This window comes from Stegostoma tigrinum, chromosome 16 (assembly GCF_030684315.1).
Source record: "Stegostoma tigrinum isolate sSteTig4 chromosome 16, sSteTig4.hap1, whole genome shotgun sequence".
Lineage (NCBI taxonomy): Eukaryota > Metazoa > Chordata > Chondrichthyes > Orectolobiformes > Stegostomatidae > Stegostoma > Stegostoma tigrinum.
The window spans coordinates 67225451-67245737 of record NC_081369.1 but is presented as its reverse complement, the minus strand read 5'-3'; the positions used below and the strand labels follow the sequence as shown (position 1 = coordinate 67245737).

The window sequence follows — 20287 nt, the reverse complement described above, 5'->3', positions numbered from 1 at the left end:
TTCTACTAATTATGACCATGGATTCCATTTATTACCTTATTTATGTTTATGATAGTAATTATTATTTCAATTTTTACTGTTCTTTTACTCTATCATTCCCTGTTTATTCCCATCAATATGTAACTCATTATTCATTGCTTACCACTGTCTGTGGCTGTGATGACAGCTGTGTAGCGATGTTTGAACAGGAATGGAGAGCCACGCTCAATCTTCTGCTGAACAAATATCTCTCCTGTGTTCATGTCCACCATCAGCCAATCAGCAGGATCATACTGAATCCCATAACTGGAATACAGGAAAAGATGGGGTTAGTGGCCCAGGAGGAAAAGACCTGAAAAATGGGTTGCACTTTAAACCTAGATAAGATGCAAAAATCCAGACACCAGAGGAAAAAGTGCAGACAGTAGGCATAAACACTCCAAACGGTAGGAGTAAACACACCAGACAATGGGGTAAACATGCAGACACCACGGGTGAACACTGCAAACACAAAGGTTAAACACCCAGTCTGTGAGGGTAAACGTCCAAACCAGAGGGGAAAATACCCAAACAAGAAATGAACCCAGACCGAAAAACAAAAAGATATGGTCATTCTGAGAATTGAACAATTAACTGTCATCATCACCTGATATTTTGTTGTTGTTTAGTGTCAGGGTCGGTGGCGGTGTAGACTGTTAAAAAGCTTCCTGCTGTTAACCCTTCAGGCACATTCAATTTTTGGGGGTCTTCCACAAACCTGGGGGCTTCATTCACATCAGTAACTATCACAATGACTTTAGCTGAGGAACGGAGAGCTTGAGGTGCTCCAAGACTGACAGCTTCCTTGTTCTTCACCTCGACAGTCAGGATATGTTTGTCGGCCTTTTCGTAATCCAGACCCTGAAACAGGTGGCAGCAAAATAAACCCTGATGGATAACTCCTTGGTTTCTCTATTTTTTTGGCCCTTTACCTCAACTGTTCTCCCCTTGTACACTGGTAGTTTGACCATTGTCCTGGCATGTGTCTAAAATACACTGAAGTCAATTGTACAACAACAACTTACATAGAACATTACTGCACAGTACAGGCCCTTTGGCCCTCGATGTTGTACCGACCTGTCATACCAATCTGAAGCCCATCTAACCTACACTATTCCATGTACGTCCATGTACGTGTCTGATGACAACTTAAATGTACTTAAAGTTGGAGTATCTACTACCATTGCGGGCAAAGCGTTTCATACCCTTACTACGCTCTTGAGTAAAGAAACTACCTCTGACATGTGTCCTATGTCTTTCACCCCTCAATTTAAAGCTATGCCCCCTCGTTCTCGCCATCACCATCCTAGGAAAAAGGCTCTCCCTATCCACCCTATCTAACCCTCTGATTATCTTATATGTCTCAATTAAGTGACCTCTCAACCTTCTCTCTAACGAAAACAGCCTCAAGTCCCTCAGCCTTTCCTCATAAGACCTTCCCTCCATACCAGGCAACATCCGAGTAAATCTCCTCTGCGCCCTTTCCAAAGCTCCCACATCCTTCTTATAATGCGGTGACCAGAACTGTACGCAATACTCCAAGTGCGGCCACACCAGAGTTTTGTACAGCTGCAGCATAACCTCTTGGTTCCGGAACTCGATCCCTCTATTAATAAAAGGTAAAACACTGTATGCCTTCTTAACAACCCTGTCAACCTGGGTGGCAACTTTCAAGAATCTGTGTACATGGACACCGAGATCTCTCTGCTTATCTACACTACCAAGAATCTTACCATTAGCCCAGTACTTTGCATTCCAGTTACTCCTACCAAAGTGCATCACCTCACACTTGTCTGCATTAAACTCCATTTGCCACCTCTCAGCCCAGCTCTGCAGCTTATCTATGTCTCTCTGCAACCTACAGCATCCTTCATCACTATCCACAACTCCACTGACCTTAGTGTCATCTGCAAATTTACTAAGCCATCCTTCTACGCCCTCATCCACGTCATTTATAAAAATGACGAACAGCAGTGGACCCAACAGCGACCCTTGCAGTACACCACTAGTAACTGGTCTCCAAGATGAACATCTCCCATCAACCACCACCCTCTGTCTTCTTTCAGCAAGCCAATTTCCGATCCAAACTGCTATATCTCCCACAATTCCATTCCTCCGCATTTTGTACAATAGCCTACTGTGGGGAACCTTATCGAACACCTTGCTGAAATCCATATACATCACATCAACCGGTTTACTCTCATCTACCTGTTTGGTCACCTTCTCAAAGAACTCAATAAGGTTTGTGAGGCACGACCTACCCTTCACAAAACCATGCTGACTATCCCTAATCAGTTTATTCTTTTCTAGATGATTGTAAATCCTATCTCTTATAACCTTTTCCAACACTTTACCAACAACTGAGGTAAGGCTCACTGGTCTATAATTACCAGGGTTGTCTCTACTCCCCTTCTTGAACAGGGGAATCACATTTGCTGTCCTCCAGTCTTCTGGCCCTATTCCTGTAGACAGTTACGAGTTAGAGGTCAGTGCCAAAGGCTCGGCACTCTCCTCCCTGGCTTGCCAGAGGATCCTAAGATAAATCCCATCTGGCCCAAGGGACTTATCTATTTTCACCCTCTGTAGGATTTCTAATACCTCTTCCTTGCGGACCTCAATCCCACCTAGTCTAGTAGCCTGTATCTCAGTATTCTCCTCGACAACATTGTCATTTTCTAGAGTGAATACTGTTGAAAAATATTCATTTAGTGCTTCCCCTATCTCCTCTGACTCCACACACAACTTACCACTACTGTCCTTGATTGGTCCTAATCTTACTCTTATCATTCTTTTATTCCTTAAATACCTATAGAAAGCCTTAGGGTTTACCCTGATCCTATCCACCAACAACTTCTCATGTCTCCTCCTCGCTCTTCTAAGCTCTCTCTTTAGGTCTTTCCTGGCTACCTTGTAACCCTCAAGCGCCCTAACTGAGCCTTCACATCTCATCCTAACAGAAGCCTTCTTCTTCCTCTTGACCAGAGATTCCACTTCCTTCGTAAACCATGGCTCCCGCACTCTATAGCTTCCTCCCTGCCTGACAGGTACATACTTATCTAGGACACACAGGAGCTTTTCCTTGAATAAGCTCCACATTTCTAATGTGCCCATCCCCTGCAGTTTCGTTCCCCATCCATACATTTATATGTTATCTTTAACCTAGCGAAAAACTACATTATGGCTCATAGGAGCTTTATGAATCACAACTTGACACTAAGGAATATTGGATACATTATCAAAAGCTTCACAAATATAATAAGGGTCATCTTCAAGGAGGTGCACAAGGTGCAGGGGATACAAGTTTGGACAAAATTTTTGAATTTAATTTGATGACTCTTGTGTTCTGGGAATATCATATTTTCACTTTGTCTGTTGTCCCTTTAAGACCAAAATAGGTTGGGAAGTATTCTGAAAGAGGACTAATTGGATTGCTGATTGTGATATAATTCGGTTTCAAGAAATATTTGTGTGACTGCAGGTTGCCACGTGGATGAACAACTGAGGAACAAAGACTAAACAGAGAGTTAGGTTTCAGAGATAACACGGTGTGAAGCTGGATGAACACAGCGGGCCAAGCAGAATCAGAGGAGCAGGAAAGTTGACGTTTCAGGTCGATACCCTTCTTCAGAAAAAAAAGCAGTTCCTACTATCTCCGTAACAGTTAGGTTTCAGCCTTTGTTTTGTGGCAGTTCAAAACGTACTGAAAATTCCAGTGGCAAGAAACAAGAATGGTTTTAGTGGCATCCAAATGAAAGTTTTCTACATGATAGTTTTAAATCACATCCTGATGTTGAAGCAAATGTCTAAGCAGTGGCTGTGTTACTGTTGGTGGGTTAAACAGTTGGAAAGGACGGGAAGTGTAAGGGACAATTCACATTCCCACTGTTTGAATAATGCCTGTATTAGTAGGCCATTTACAGGAATTGAGTTGCAGGAATGGGCCATTTAATCTCAGAGCCTGTTCCACCTGGATTAGATCATCATGCTTCAACTCCAAATTCTCACTTATCCCTGTTAACCTGTGGCTCTGTTGTTAGTCAAGATATATTTAAATTCCACGAGCTGCTATGATATGATTTGAACTTGTGTTGACTGAGCATTAGTTCGGGCTTTTGGCTTACAAATTCAATAGCATTAACACTATGATATCACTTCCCCTCTGAGGGAGCTGTAGAAGGAAGGGAGTTTCTGGGAAGTCTGAATTATCTAGACTGTTGGGACCCAAATGAGAGGATGTTTACAGATGTGCATCTTCTTGATGGTAATCTGTGTCTGGGATATTGCATGGAATACTACTGCGGTGAATGTGACTCTTAGGCCTAAATGATTGAATGAGAAGTGAAAGATCCTACAAAACAATGGTTGAATTGGACATGTGATACTACATTTGGCAAGGATGTGAAAGAAGTGATTAAAACAATGTCAGGCATGAAATTGAGATAACAAAGTGTGGAGCTGGATGAACACAGCAGACCAAGCAGCATCTTAGGAGCACAAAAGCTGACGTTTCGGGCCTAGACCCTTCATCCTTTTTTCTGATGAAGGGTCTAGGCCCGAAATGTCAGCTTTTGTGCTCCTGAGATGCTGCTTGGTCTGCTGTGTTCATCCAGCTCCACACTTTGTTACCTCAGATTCTCCAGCATCTGCAGTTCCCATTATCTCAGGCATGAAATTGATTGATTTATTTGAAATAGCCTTCACCCATTAATTAATGTTCAAATTATGATAATTTGATTTGGTTTGTTATAGTAAATGTTTATAAAAGTTAAATTAATTTGAGCAGTTTTGCCATTGATGTCATGGGGATTCCTCTCTTTTTAAAAATGATTGGCCTCTATCAATGACCAGCAGCAGTAGTGGAAAGATTAAAAAGTTGAGGCTTTGGTAGAGACCAGAACTGTAGGAGTGCAAATATTGTAGACTGTTGAGGTGCTGGAGGAGATAGGGAAGGGCTGAGACCCAAAGAGATTTGCTAAATGAAGGTAAGAATTACAAGCTCAGGCTCAACATTCTCCCTGACATTGCAGAGTGAGCAATGGTTCTGCAAGGTTCATCTTAGCGTCAATGAGGAATAATTCAGTGATAAAGACAAAAATGTTGGTGATAATCAACAGAAACTGAGATGGTAGGATTGGTTAATGTCCATGGAAGATGCTTCAACAGGTCTTTATCAATTTGAACATTCAACAAGACTCAGCCAATCTGACTCCCGAAATAAGACTCTGGCTAACCTAATGATTTCACTTATAGACTGTTAGCTGTTGGGAGATCACTATCTAATGGCCAGGCCCCAGCTGAAGAATTATCTCCAGTTGGGAGCACATTTGACCATTCAGCCTCCCTATTGATCTTTCTTGAGGACATCTTTTAGCTGCTAAGAGAGAGAAAAGAGCCCATCTCCCCTCTCACCAGCCTGGGTTGAGTTTGTATAGCACTCTATAAAAGAGCGGCTCAGTTTTCTCAACATAAATCTGATAGCCAAACTGCATTTTGTTTGGTTGTATCCTTTTACTTTTTCAACAAATAAGATGCCTTTGTTGGTCTCTGGCTCAGTCTTCATGCTAAAAAGTCCATGGTCATTGCCATCAATAATTGTGTAGTCCACAAGCCAGTTTGGTGTTCCAGGTTGATCCTTGTCCACCACGCTGATGTGGCCAATCTCTGATCCCACCATGTCCTCTGATACTTCAACAGTGAACTGCAAAAACCAAATTCAGAGATTATTAGAAATTGCAATTAACAGTTATTCTAAAATTTTACACTTTTGTGCTTCATAGAGAATTGAGTCTGAGCAAAGTTTGCTAAATGCCTTGACCCAAAAATCTGTAGTACGTTTAGTGGAAACAAAGCAGAATATTGAGAATTAGGCTGGCATTAGTTATACCAAATTAGTCTCAACCTCATAGATAACAAAGTGTGGAGCTGGATGAACACAGCTGGCCAAGCAGCATCTCAGGAGCACAAAAGCTGACGTTTCGGGCCTAGACCCTTCATCAGAGATCATCACTCTGATGAAGGGTCGAGGCCTGAAACGTCAGCTTTTGTGCTCCTGAGATGCTGCTTGGCCTGCTGTGTTCATCCTGCTCCACACTTTGTTATCTTGGATTCTCCAGCATCTGCAGTTCCCATAGTCTCAACCTCATGTTGACATTTCCAGTGTAATGATGGGGCAGAGGTTGGACTTGAAATAGACCTGCCTTCTAATCAGCCTTTCCACAGAATCAAGAGAAAGATATGGAAGCCAAGATGGATTCTACTCTTGGATGAAGATATAGACCTCCGAAAACAGCCGTTTTGTATAAGAGGCCATAGGAAGGAACTGAAGGTTCTTTAAGGCAGTTCAAACAACTCATCATGGTTCCTTCATTGGGAGAACCTCTCAGGTTCACTAAAGGCATTTAAATCCCGACAGCACCTCCAATTCTGTGACGTTTAATAGGGTCAACAGTGGATGCCCAGATTGTATTTATCTTCGTAATGACACTTCAAAGCACTGCACTCCCTTTACCTTTGATAATGTCTTACACTTTGACCCTTCACCTTGATGATATCCAGCACTAAATCATGAGTTTGAACTTTCACCCTAATTATTACATGACATTACGTTACAGAATTACATTATGTTACTGAATTACAGTACAAACCTCGGTGGCAGTGAATTCTGGGGCATTATCATTGATGTCATCAATGAAGATAACTGCAGTGGCGGTGGTGGACAGTCCTTCACCTGACAGATCTGCCACTTGTAGAGTCAGATTGTACACAGAAATATTCTGCAAATACAAAAGTAACATTCAAGGAAGAAGAATCACTCACGCGAGTTGCTGCATGCACTGAATTGGAACTAACGGTAAAATTTAAGGAGCTGGAAAGCATAATAGGCTCAAAAAGTCTTTAGGTATCTCCATCATCTGCCCATAATCTTCGAACAAGTCTCCATATTCCCTGATCCTGTCTCCTCAAATTATTTCTCTCCAAATACCTTGATTCTGTTTCTCCGTATACCTTGATCTTGTCTCTTCAAACTCCCAAATCTCATCTCTCCATGATTCATTTTAGGAATGGATGTGACCGTAATCATTTCGCATCAAAATTTTTAAAATCAAAGAATTGCATAGTACTGATGGAGATTATCTGATCTACTGCACCTTTAGCGTCCAATTACTCTTGCTTTCCTGCTCCTTTTCCGTAATCCTCCAATTGTTTGTTTCGATCTTTAACATTTCTGTTTGAATCTTATTATTGAATCTGCTTCCACTGCCCAGTCAGACAATGTGTTGTGGATCACAACAACTTAACTGAGTAAAAATATGTTTATGCATGTCACCTCAGGATATGTTACAATCAGTTCAAATCTGTGTTTCCTGGTTAGTGATTCTTCCTCAAGTTTCTGTTATCTACTTCATCAAAACCCTTCAATATTTTGAATGCATCTGTCAAATTTCCTTCTTTGCACAAAGCTGAACCTCATCTTTCTGAGTCTCCTCCAGTAACAGATCGTTCATCCTTGGTACCATTCCAATTCTTGTCAAAGGTTTGTTCTTGAGTTCTATTCCACTGTTAGTGAAGACAAGGCTCTCATAAGCTTTTAAACAGTATTCTCATTCTATCCTGCAAACCTCAAAGTTTTCTGTATGCACAACTCTGGGTCCCTGCAATTTCCAATTAGTCTCTATAATGCAGTCAGAAAATGCTCATTAGCTAGCATCTGTGGAGCGAGAATCAGAGTTCACATTTCAAGTCTGACTTCTCATTACAACTGGGAAAAGCTAAAGATGCAACAGATTTTAAGCAATTGAGAAGGTGGAAAGAACCAAAGAACAGTGATAGGCTGGAGGACAGGAGAGGCTGCCTGACCACATGTCCCATTTCTGGTGAAAGGCTCTGAAATATTTACTCAGTTTCCATCCGCAGAAGGGGAGGTGGTGGCTGAGTGGTAGCTGAGATAATCATTGGACTGTCAACATGCTGTGAATAAATTCTTAAATGAAGATGCTGCCTAACCTGCTGGGCTTTTTCAACACTTCTCTTTATTTCAGATTTTCAGCATCAGTATTTGACTTTGGCTTGAATTTGTATTAGTATAAACTGATTTCACCTCCTCAATGCCCAGGACTGGTGCAGGGTGGGGAATGGCAACAAGTGATGAGGAAGAAAGACTGAAGAAGAGAGAAATAGATAGAGAGAGAGAGCACAAGAGGTTATTAAAATGAGGTGTGAAAACTCTCATGTAACATGTTTATTTATAAAGGAAAAGAGTCAAGAAAAAAACAGGTAGCTGCAGGCTAGTTTGCACTTGTTTGCGTTTGTTATTGGGGAAATGTTAAAAACTATTATAGCAGAGCATTAAGAAATACATAACATAATCAGGCAGAGTTAGCGTGGCTTCATGAAGAGAAAATCATAGAACACAGAAAAGAACATAGAAAAGTACAGCACAGTACAGGCCCTTCGGCCCACTATGTTGTGCCGTGGAATATTCCTAATCCAAAAGTAAAATAACCTAACCTACATTCCCCCAATTCACTGCTGTCCATGTGCATGTCCAGCAGTCGCTTAAGTGTCACTAATGACTCTGCTTCCATGACTACCACTGGTAAACTATTCCATGCACTCACAACTCTCTGGGTGAAGAACCTCCCTCTGACGTCTCCTCTATACCTTCCTCCTAACACCTTAAAACTATGACTCCTCGTGGCAGTCAGTCCTGCCCTGGGGAAAAGTCTCTGGCTATCGACTCTATCCATGCCTCTCATTACCTTGTACACCTCGATCAGGTGACCTCTCTTCCTCCTTCTCTCCAGACAGAAAAATCCGAGCTCAGTCAACCTCTCCTCGTAAGACAAGCCCTCCAGTCCAGGCAGAGTCCTGGTAAACCTTCTTTGCACACTCCCAAAGCCTCCACATCTTTCCTATAATAGGGCGACCAGAACTGGACACAATATTCCAAGTGTGGTCTCACCAGGGTTTTGTAGAGCTGCAGCATAACCTCACAGCTCTTAAACTCAATCCCCCTGTTAATGAAAGCCAAAACACCATATGCTTTCTTAACAACCTTATCCACTTGGGTGGCAACTTTGAGGGAGCTATGCACTTGAACACCAAGATCCCACTGTTCCTCCACACTGCGGAGAATCCTGCCTTTAATCCTATATTCAGCATTTAAGTTCAACCTTCCTAAATGCATCACTTCGCATTTATCCAGGTTGAACTCCATCTGCCATTTCTCAGCCCAGCTCTGCACTCTGTCAATGTCTCGCTGAAGCCTGCAATAGCCCTCGGCACTATCAACGGCACCTCCAACCTTTGTGTCATCAGCAAACATACTAACCCACCCCTCAACCTCCTCATCCAAGTAATTTATAAAAACTACAAAGAGCAGAGGCCCAAGAACAGAGCCCTGCGGGACACCACTCAGCACTGACCTCCATGCAGAATACTTACCATCTACAACCACTGTCTGCCTCCTGCCAGCCAACCAATTCTGAATCCAGACAGCCAAGTCACCCTGTATCCCATACCTCCTGACTTTATGAATGAACCTACTGTGGGGAACCTTATCAAATGCCTTGCTGAAGTCCATGTACACCACATCCACTGCTTGACTCTCGTCAACCTGTCTCGTGACTTCCTCAAAGAACTCAATAAGATTTGTAAGGCATGACCTGCCCCTCACAAAGCCATGCTGACTCCCTTTAATCACGCTATGCTTTTCACTATATATGACTTATATAGTCATAAATCCTATCCTTCAGAATTCTTCCCAAAACCTTGCTGACCACGGACGTAAGACTGACTGGTCTGTAATTTCCAGGGATTTCCCTATTCCCTTTCTTGAAAAGAGGAATAACATTTGCCTCTCTCCAATCTTCCGGTATGACTCCCGTGGAGAGTGAGGAAGCAAAGATCTTTGCCAGCGGCTTAGCAACCTCTTTTCTCGCTTCCCGGAGCAACCTAGTATAAATCTGGTCTGGCCCTGGGGACTTATCAATCTTAATGTTTGCCAAAATTTCCAGCACATCAACGTCCTCAATCTTGATCTGTTCAAGCCTGTTTTCCTGCTCCTCAAAGTTCTCATTCACAACAAGGTCCCTTTCCTTAGTGAAAACCGAAGCAAAAAACTCATTTAGGGCTTCCCCTATCTGCTCAGACTCCACACACATGTTCCCTACGCTATCCCTGATCAGCCCTACCTTCTCCCTGATTATTCTCTTATTCTTTACATATGAGTAAAATGCCTTCGGGTTCTCCCTAATCCTTCCTGCCAAGCCTTTTTCGTGCCCCCTCCTGGCCCTCCTCAGTCCACTTTTGAGCTCCTTCCGAGCAAGCCTGTAATACTGTAAAGCTGTGCTAGACCTTTGCTTTCTCCATCTAATGTATGCTGCCTTTTTTTTGACAAGAATCACCTCTGTACCCGTCATCCAAGGCTCCTTAATCTTACCCCTTCTTACCTGTCTCAGAGGAACAAATTTATACATCACTCGCAACAGCTGCACCTTAAACAGCCTCCACATGTCTGCTGTGCCCTTTCTGTGGAACAATTGCTCCCAATCTGTACTTCCCAACTCCTGTCTGATAGCATCATAGTTTCCTTTACCCCAGTTAAATATCTTCTCCTAGTAACTGCTCCTTTTCCTTTCCACGGCTATGGTAAATGTGAGGCTGTTGTGGTCACTGTCGCCAAAGTGTTCTCCCACCACAACATCGGACACCTGTCCTGACTCATGCCAAGCACCAAATCCAAAATGGCCTCCCGCCTCATTGGCCTGTTCACATACTGAGTAAGGAAACCCTCCTGAACACACCTGACAAAAATGGCTCCATCCAAACCATCTGCACTAAGGAGGTTCCAATCTATATTGGGAAAGTTGAAGTCACCCATAACAACAACCCTGCTACGTTTGCACTTTTCAACAATCTGCCGGCCAATGAGTCCTTCGATCTCCCTACTGCTATTTGGGGGTCTGTAGAAAACTCCCACTGAGGTGACTGCTCCCTTGCTGTTCCTAACTTCCACCCATACTGACTCAGTCGACAAACCTTCCTCGGCAACCTCAGCCCATACCACCTCAGTAGACGAGTCCTCAAAGGTTCTTTCACCCGCCGTTATACTGTCCTTCACCAACAAAGCCACACCTCCCCCTCTTTTACCACCTTCCCTGACCTTAATGAAAGATCTAAACCCTGGAACCTGCAACATCCATCCCTAACCCTGCTCTATCCATGTCTCCGAAATGGCCACAACATCAAAGTCCCAGGTACCTATCCAAGCTGCAAGCTCACCTACCTTATTCTGAATACTCCTGGCATTAAAGTACCAGTCAACAGTAAAGAAGGTTATTAAGATTACAAAAGGATCTTGGTCAATTGGGTCAGTGCGCTGAGGTGGCAGATGGAATTTACTTTGGATTAATGCAAGGTATTGCATTTTGGTAAAATAAACAAGCAGGACTTGAATATAAGAGTCAGGATGTCATGTTGCAACTTTTATAAGACTTTGGTTAGGCCACTCTTAGAGTATTGCATTCAATTCTGGTCACTACATTACAGGAAGGATGTGGAGGCTTTGGAGAGGGCGCAGAAGAGGTTTCCCAGGATGCTGCCTGGATTATGGGGTAATGAGCTATAAGACAAGGCTAGAAAAACTCAGGTTGTTCTCTCTGGGCGGCGGGGGGGTGCAGGGGCTGAGGGGAGACTTAATCGAAGTCTATAAAGTTATGAGATACATAGTTGGGATTGATGGTCAGAATCTTTTTTTCAGAGTTGAAATGTCTAATACTAGTTGGTATGCATTTAAGGAGCCAGGGGAAAGTTCAAAGAATTTGTGAGGGGCAAGTTTTTTTTACACAGAGTGTTAAGAGTCTGGAATGTGCTGCCAGGAAGTGGTAATGGAGGCAGATACAATAGGGGCATTTAAGGGACTTCCAGATAAGCAAATGAATATGCAAGGAATGGAGGGATATGGACCAAGGCCAGGCAGAAGGGTTTAGCTTAACATCGTGGGCCAGGGGTCTGTTCCTGTGCAGTACTCTTGTATGTTCCATGAGTTATACAGCTAATGGTAGGGATTTGGGTAGTGTTGTTAAACAGAGTGACCTAGGGGTTCATGTACATAGTCCTTTGAAAGCTGCATCACAGCACGTGGTTAAGGCGGCATTTAGCATGCTTGCCTTCATTGCTCAGACTATTGGGTATAGCAATTAGAACGTCATGTTGAGGTTGTACAGGACACTAGTGAGGCAACGCTTTAAGTACTATGTGCTGCTGTCGGAAGGACATTATTAAATTGGAGACAGTTTGAAAAAGGTTTCCCAGGATGGTTGCCAGGACTGAAGGATTTGAGTTATAAGGATAGAGCATAGGAGGTTGAGGGGTCATCTTACAGAGGTTTATAAAATCATGACGAGCACAGACAGATGATTTGATGAAAAAGTATTTTCCCTGTGATAGGTGAAATCAAAACTTGGGGCATATTTTTAAGCTGAGAAAGTTTTTAAAGGAACTGATGGGCAACTTTTTCATACAGAGGGTATCATTAACTGCCTGATGAAGTGATAGATGCAGGTACAATTACAACATTTAAAAGACATTTGGATAAGTACATGAATAAGAAACACTTAGAAGGATATGGGCTGAACAAAAGCAAGTGGGTCTAGTTTAGTTTGGGAAACTTGGTCAGCATGTACGAGTTGGACTGAAGGGTCTCTTTCTGTGACTCTATAGTTAATCTTGGATATGCATGGACAGTCTTATGAAGAGAGGTTGAATAATTTGGGCCTATACACAATTGAGTTAGAAGAATGACAGGAGACCTCATTGAAACACAAAATTATTAGGTGGTGTGACTGACAAGGTGTGGAAAGATTGTTTCCCCTCGTGGGAAAATCTAAGGCCGGAGGGCATAATCTCAGAGTAAGGGATGTCCAGTTAGGACAGAGATGAGGATGAATTTCTTCTCTCAGATAGCAGTGAATATTTGTGGAATTCTTTCCCACAGAGGGCCATCGAGACTGGGCCATTCGGGGCTCAGTTTTTAACCAGTAGGGGAATCAGAGGTTATATGAAAAGGCCAGAAAGTGGAATTGAGTATTATCAGAACAGTCGTTTTCTTGAATGACAGAGCAGATATAATGGACTGAATGGGATACTTCTACTCCTATATCTTATAGCTTTATGGAATGTATTGAATACATTGTCCTGACTTATTCAACTTGAATGTGAGAAAGAACTGCCAAAGACTCCATCAATTAGGCACGAAGCTGAAATCTCACACTTCTGTACAGATTCTGGAAGAAATCTAGGAAGTCTGCATCAGACCAAACCCATACCAGCTAAGACAAAACCTCAATCATAAAAACATAGAATGTAGAACAATTTGCACCATACAATGAGACCATTTGGCTCCTTGAATCCACTTTTGGTCAAATAACCCCAAGCAGGGCCAAGCAACATCTTAGGAACACAAAAGCTGACGTTTCGGGCCTAGATCCTTCATCAGAAAAGGGGAGGAGGAGAGGGTTCTGAAATAAATAAGAAGAGAGGGGGAGGTGGATCAAAGATGGATAGAGGAGAAGATAGGTGGAGAGGAGACAGACAAGATAAAGAGGCGGGGATGGAGCCAGTAGAGGTGAGTGTAGGTGGGGAGGTAGGGAGGGGATAGGTCAGTCTGGGGAGGACGGACAGGTGAAAGGGGTGTGGGATGAGGTTAGTAGGTAGGAAATGGGGGTGCAGCTTGAGGTGGGAGGAGGGGATAGGTGAGAGGAAGAACAGGTTAGGGAGGCGGGGACGAGCTGGGCTGGTATTGGGATGAAAAAGGGAGAGGGGAGATTTTGACGCTGGTGAAATCCACATTGATACCATTGGGCTGCAGGGTTCCCAAGCAGAATATGAGTTGCTGTTCCTGCAACCTTCGGGGCCCAGGAGGACATGTCTTCTGAGGAATGGGAGGGGGAGTTGAAATGGTTCGTGACTGGGAAGTGCAGTTGTTTATTGCGAACCGAGCGTTGGTGTTCTGCAAACGGTCCCCAAGCCTCTGCTTGGTTTCCCCAGTGTAGAGGAGACCACAAGGTGTACAGCGGATACAGTATACTGCATTGGCAGATGTGCAGGTGAACATCTGCTTGATGTGGAAAGTCTTCTTGGGGCCGGGGAAGGAGGTGAGGGAGGAGGTATAGGCAAGTGTAGCACATCCTTTGGTTGCAGGGGAAAGTGCCGTGTGTGGTGGGGTTGGAGGGGAGTGTGGAGTGGACAAGGGAGTCACGGAGAGAGTGGTCCCTCTGGAAAGGAGACAAGGGTGGGGATGGAAAAATGTCTTTGCTGGTGGGGTCGGATTGCAGATGATGGAAGTGTTGGAGGATGATGCGTTGGATCCGGAGGTTGGTGGGGTAGTACATGAGGATGAGGGGGATTCTCTTTTGGCAGTTACTGCAGGGACGGGGTGTGAGGGATGAGTTGTGGGAAATGCAGGAGACACGGTTGAGGACGCTCTCAACCATTCGGTTGGGGTGGGGGCGTGGGGAAGTTGCGGTCCTCGAAAAACGAGGACATCTGAGATGTACGGGAGTGGAATGCATCATCCAGGGAGCAGATGCGGCAGAGGTGAAGGAATTGGGAATAGGGGATGGAATTTTGTGGGAAGGTGGGTGGGAGGAGGTGTTTTCTAGGTAGCTGTGGGTGTCGGTAGGCTTGAAATGGATATTGGTTTCCAGGGGGATGCCAGACTTGGAGACAGAGAGGTCCAGGAAGGTGAGGGATGTGTTGGAGATGGTCCAGGTGAACTTGAGGTTGGGGTGGAAGATGTTGGTGAAGTGGATGAACTGTTCAAGCTCGTCGTGGAAGCATGAGGCGGCGCCAATACAGTCATCAACGTAGCGGAGGAAGATGTGGGGTTTGGGGCCAGTGTAGGTATGGAAGAGGGATTGTTCCGCGTAACCTACAAAGACGCAGGCATAGCTTGGGTCCGTGCGGGTACCCATGGCTACCCACTTTGTCTGTAGGAAGTGGGAGGAATCAGAAGAGTTGTTGAGGGTGAGGACGAGTTCAGCTATGTGGATAAGGGTGTCAGTGGAGGGGGACTGGTCGGGCCTGTGGGTTAGGAAGAAGCGGACAGCCTTTAGGCCATGCATGGGGAATGCGGGTGTAGAGGGACTGGACGTCCATGGTGAAAATGAAGTGTTGGGGACCGGGTAATTGGAAGCTGTGGAGGGTGTGGGAGGTGTTACGGATGTAGGTAGGGAGTTCCTGGACCAAGGGGGAGAAAATGGAGTCCAGACAGGTGGAGATGAGTTCGGTGGGGCAGGAGCCGGCAGAGACAATGGGTCAACCATTGCAAGCAGGTTTGTGGATTTTGGAAGAAGATAGAAGCGGGCGGTGCAGGATTGGGGCCAATGAGGTTGGAGGCTGTAGGTGGAAGGTTACCTGAGGTGATGAGGTTGTGGATGGTTTGGCGCTCAGGGGTGGGGTCATGATCCAGGGAGCGGTAGGAGGAGGTGTCGGAGAGTTGACGCCTGGCCTCATTTCAAGTGCTTATCTGAACATTTTAAAAAAATTTTAGGAGGGTTTTTAAGTCTACTACAATTCCAAACGATGAAATTCAGATACCCACCACCCTCTGTGTGAGAAGAATTTTCATCGAATCCCCTCTAAACCTCCTACACCTTACTCTAAAACTGTGTCCATTGGTTTTGAGATAATAAAATGTGGGGCTGGATGAACCCAGCAGCATCTCAGGAGCGCAAAAGCTTCAGGAAACGTCAGCTTTTGTGCTCCTGAGATGCTGCTGAGTCTGCTGTGTTCATCCAGCCTCACACTTTATTATCTTGGATTCTCCAGCATCTGCAGTTCCCATTATCACTGATCCATTGGTTTTCACTTGTCTGTCAATGAAAATTGGTCCTATTTACTGTCTCCCACATAGTTTTTAATATAATTCTTCTGACTAAAGTGGACCCTGTTGCCTGCATTAAGCTTCATCTTCCAAATTATCCAGTATGCTGAGAAGGAATGCGCAGACTCTGCACCTCCAGTTCTATTAAAAATGCAGGAATAAGGGTCAGGCAATTAAGGACTGAGAAGGAGTGGTATCTGTTCACTCAGTGATTAATCTTTTAAATTCTCCTCCCTAGGTTGTGGAAGTTCAGTCATTGAGTAAATTAGAGAGGTTTATTAACTTCTAGTTACTAGTGGCATCAAAGGATATAAGGACAATAAGGGAATATGGTGTAGAGGTAGATGATCCACTATGATCTAGAATGGCAGAACAGGCTTTAGGGGCTGAAAGGCCTGTTCCTGTTTCTATGTCAAACATAGATTTAAGACTTGCAATAAATTCACACTTGGGATAAACTGGATCACATTCTTTCTAACACGCAAAATTCCCTTTGCAACCACCATCATATTCTGAAATTTTCATAAGTGAGCCAAAATATCATGTTTGTTAAATATAATGCCATTTCTAAGCATCATGCTATCATTCTTAAATTCACAGCAGCACATTTTTCAGCGACTGAACATTTTTGAGATTGACTACCCTTCCTGTTTATTGCAAGCTTCCTTGCTTTATTTGGAACAAATCTTAAGGGATGAGGAGAACACTGAAGCATTGAAGAACATTTCTACATTAAATCCTATCGATGCACATCTTTCATTGATGTCGCTAATGTGCTAGTTTCTTCACTGTGCTGTCATTGTGGCTAGATTCTATGAACTCTTTCCTTACCTCCCGATCCAGACCCACTCCAACAGTACGAATCTCTCCAGTCACAGGATCAATTCGGAAAATTCCTCTTCCATCACCCACTATTGAGTAGCCTAGAGCCGCATTATCAGTCTGAGGGTCATCAGCATCGGAAGCAGTCACTCGCATAACCAGCGTGCCTGGAATTTTCCACACCGAGATCAGCCAGTGTTAACATTCTGATTTTGCCCAAACATGGTCAATCTGAAGCCAGTACTTGGGTGTACGGTGGACTCCAGTTCCCACAAATTTTTGAGGAGGCTTCTGTCCACCAATTAGACCATAACTGATTTATATCTTTAATCCATTTACCTGCCTAGGTTCTCTATACATTTATGTAACAAAAAAACTGGCAATCTCAGTTTTAAATTGATACACATAGGCTGACGTTTTTTCGGGGAGAGAATTGCAGATTTTCACTCCCCTTTGTGTGAAGTAGTCTTCCCCTATATCACCCTTCATTAATTTTAAGATTCCCGCCAGCCATTCTGAGATCTCCTACCTGAGGAAATTATTTCCTGTTTGAACCTGTATAGCATTTTTATTATTCTAAATGCTGCAATCAGATCATTGTTTAATCTTCAAAATGCAAGGAAACACAGGTCTAGTCATCCAAACGTGCATGCGCGCATGTGTATGTGTGTGTGTGTGTCTATGTTAAACCCGTGTAGAATAGATGAATATTTGATGACTGGCACAGACATGATGAGCCAAAGGTTGTGTTTCCATGCTGTAAAAACCCTGTGATGCCATGGCTGTACGGCTGTTCATATTGATACATCTAACAGGAATCTTTAATCCTGTTGTGTACTGGGAAGGAGAGGATTATATGACTGGATACACGATCAACTGCTGGGAGATTGGTCAACTATCATCTTCATCCATTAATATCATTCCATCTGTCAAAGATAACAGACATGCAGTGAAGAATCCATTTCAGATTTGGATTGAGATCTTAATTTGGTGCATCTTTGCTGATGGCTCAAGGGAGCAAATTGTTAGAGGCAAGTTCTAACAGAAGCACCGCACTTTGAGCAGTTGAATGGTGTATGGTGCGTTGTTTCCAGTATTTGCAGCAATTACCAAACTGCTGTACTTATTAGTTATTGGTGTGGTGCACACCATCCGACAGGAGGGGATTTTCCTCTATCATTAGCCAATGATTTTTGTGTGCGATTATCAAGATCTAGGGCCCTCATGCCACATTTGGAAACATCCTTGAAGTAGAGCTTTAGGTGTTCCATCGGGCATCTGGATCCACACATCTCTGCTTCAACACATTGAAATCTCTTCTCTGTGGGATCATTTTTCCAATCTGGGGACATACCCAAGCCAACTGAATTCATCTCTGTTTGACAAGGAACAACATATTTGGGAATTCTGCCTTTCATAGGACTGCTAAAATTATCCATCCTGTCTTCACAGTCTTTCCCTATCTTTTGCACAGCTGCCTTGGCTTCTTTTAAGTCATGCAGTCTTTCTGAAGAAGGGTCTAGGCCCGAAATGTCACCCTTCCTACTCCTCTGATGCTGCTTGGCCTGCTGTGTTCATCCAGCTCTAAACTTTGGTATCCCAGTCTTTCAACTGTTGGGTTCATGTTGTGCATCATATAGGCTTTGTTTTTTGTATCAGTGACAGAATTAATCACAGCTGTACTCAGTCTCAAGCCAGTCCTTACTACAGGTTCTGCCTTTACCAAATGATGCCTCTGCTGCTTCATTGATGATCAAGTTTAATGACTTTCAAGATCAGTCGATACCAGCACCAACACTTCCTGGTGCGTAGTATTTATTCAAGAAACACTGCAACCAGCTGGGACTCGGTATCTTTGGTTGTGGCAGGGATACTGATAAGTGGCAGGTCATCATGTTTGAAACTGTGAAATGTTCAATGGTGTTCCCTCATTCAGCTTCTGATGACAGAGTAGCCAGGAAGAGTTGCAGTCTACACAGTGGTAGGTGTGGAGAAATGAACAGATCACACTTTGTCTTGATGATCAGATCATTTGGAGACTAATTGCTGGAAAATATTTGTGTAGATTTATAATTCTTTGCAAATCCTAGTCTCTGAGGTTATCACAGTCGGAGAAAAATAGGCAGAAAATGAATGGTTTCTGTTTTCTCAGTGTGAAACTTGGACAAGGGGCAAGACTTCTAAAAATACTCATTTGAACCACTTTAGTTTGTGTCAACACAGTAACCCCTTCCATCCCATGGTACTTACCTGGAGGTGATCCCTCGAGAACATGTCCAATGAAATATTGCTGGTCGAAGGTAGGTCTGTTATCATTCTGATCAATAACAATGATCTCTAGATCTGTAGGCTCTTCCAAAGGCATTCCAGTCTCATTGACAGCATATGCTTTGATCTATGTAAAACGAATACAAGCAATTACCCTTAGTTTTCAGGCCTCTCATGGTGTCTGCTAATTTTCTCAGGTTTCCTACCTTGTAGCTGCTCTTCTCCTCACGGTCCAGCACCGTGGTCAGGAAGACAAATCCAGAGTCAGGATCGATGGTAAAGATTCCCTTTGGGTCTTCATCCACACCAGGTCCCTTAATGCTATAGATCACCTTGCTAGGAAGCTTGTCTGATTTAATCTGTTCACAAAACAACATAAAGTTACCTACATCCTCAATCTGCTTTTATCTTTCTCCATTTCCTCCTTGTGAATCTCAGTTCTATTCTCTTCACTACTGTTAAGATGATTCTTTGAACATTGCCCAAAAATTATTAGTAACAAACTCTGAGCCTCACACTCTAAAATTTTCTCCTGAAACTTTTTATTGTTCTACTTCCCTTTCCTCCTGTAAAAGCCCACGTCTTTCACTGATCTTCAGTTCCTACTCCAATATTCCTTTTCCAGTTTGTTGTTCAATTTTCCTTATGTCTCTAAGAAATACATTAGAACATTTCTCTACATGAAAGATGCTATATAAATGCAATACAGCGCAGCATTCCCTCAGTATTGATCCTCTACCACTGTGAGATTCTCTCAGCACTGACCCTTTAACAATGTAATGCTCCCTCAGCACTGGCCCTCTGACAGTGCTGCACTTCTTCATTTCTGACCCTCCGCTACTACAAGGCTTCCTCAGTACTGAGCCACCATTAATATAGTGTCCCCTCATTACTGACCCTTGAACACTCACAGATTCATAGCGTTTTTACAACAAGGAATGATGCCCTTTGGCTCATCATGCCCACACTGGTCAAAAACATCCACCTGTTCTAATGACAACAAGGCCTAGAGCTGAATGAACACAGCAGGCCAAGCAGCATCAGAGGAGCAGGAAAGCTGGCCTGTAGCCTTGTCTTCTAGGTGTTTCAAGTGTTCATCTAAATGCTTTATAAAAGCCTTGAAAATTCCTGCCTGCACCTTCCTTTTAGTTATTGATCTCCACGTACCCACAAATCTCTGGGTGAAAACAGGTTTCCTCAAATCCCTTCTAAACCTTCTGCTCAGTACCCTAAAACCATGATTGTTAGTTTGTGACCCTTCTACTGAGGGGAGAAGTTTCTCCCTATCAACCC

At 43.5% G+C, this 20287-nt stretch overlaps 1 protein-coding gene across 1 annotated transcript in view; it reads right to left on the bottom strand.

Annotated features, from left to right (window-relative positions):
• The window catches only part of cdh15 (cadherin 15, type 1, M-cadherin (myotubule)), a 78774-nt gene that overhangs the window by 19826 nt on the left and 38661 nt on the right, over nt 1-20287 (bottom strand). Inside the window, exons 3-9 of the mRNA XM_048547215.2 lie at nt 19201-19353; nt 18977-19121; nt 16736-16893; nt 6663-6791; nt 5531-5716; nt 626-879; nt 143-285 (exon numbers count right to left, since the gene is read on the bottom strand). Of these exons, the coding sequence (XP_048403172.1) occupies nt 143-285; nt 626-879; nt 5531-5716; nt 6663-6791; nt 16736-16893; nt 18977-19121; nt 19201-19353 (1168 nt within the window). The remainder of the gene's footprint in view (nt 1-142; nt 286-625; nt 880-5530; nt 5717-6662; nt 6792-16735; nt 16894-18976; nt 19122-19200; nt 19354-20287) is intronic.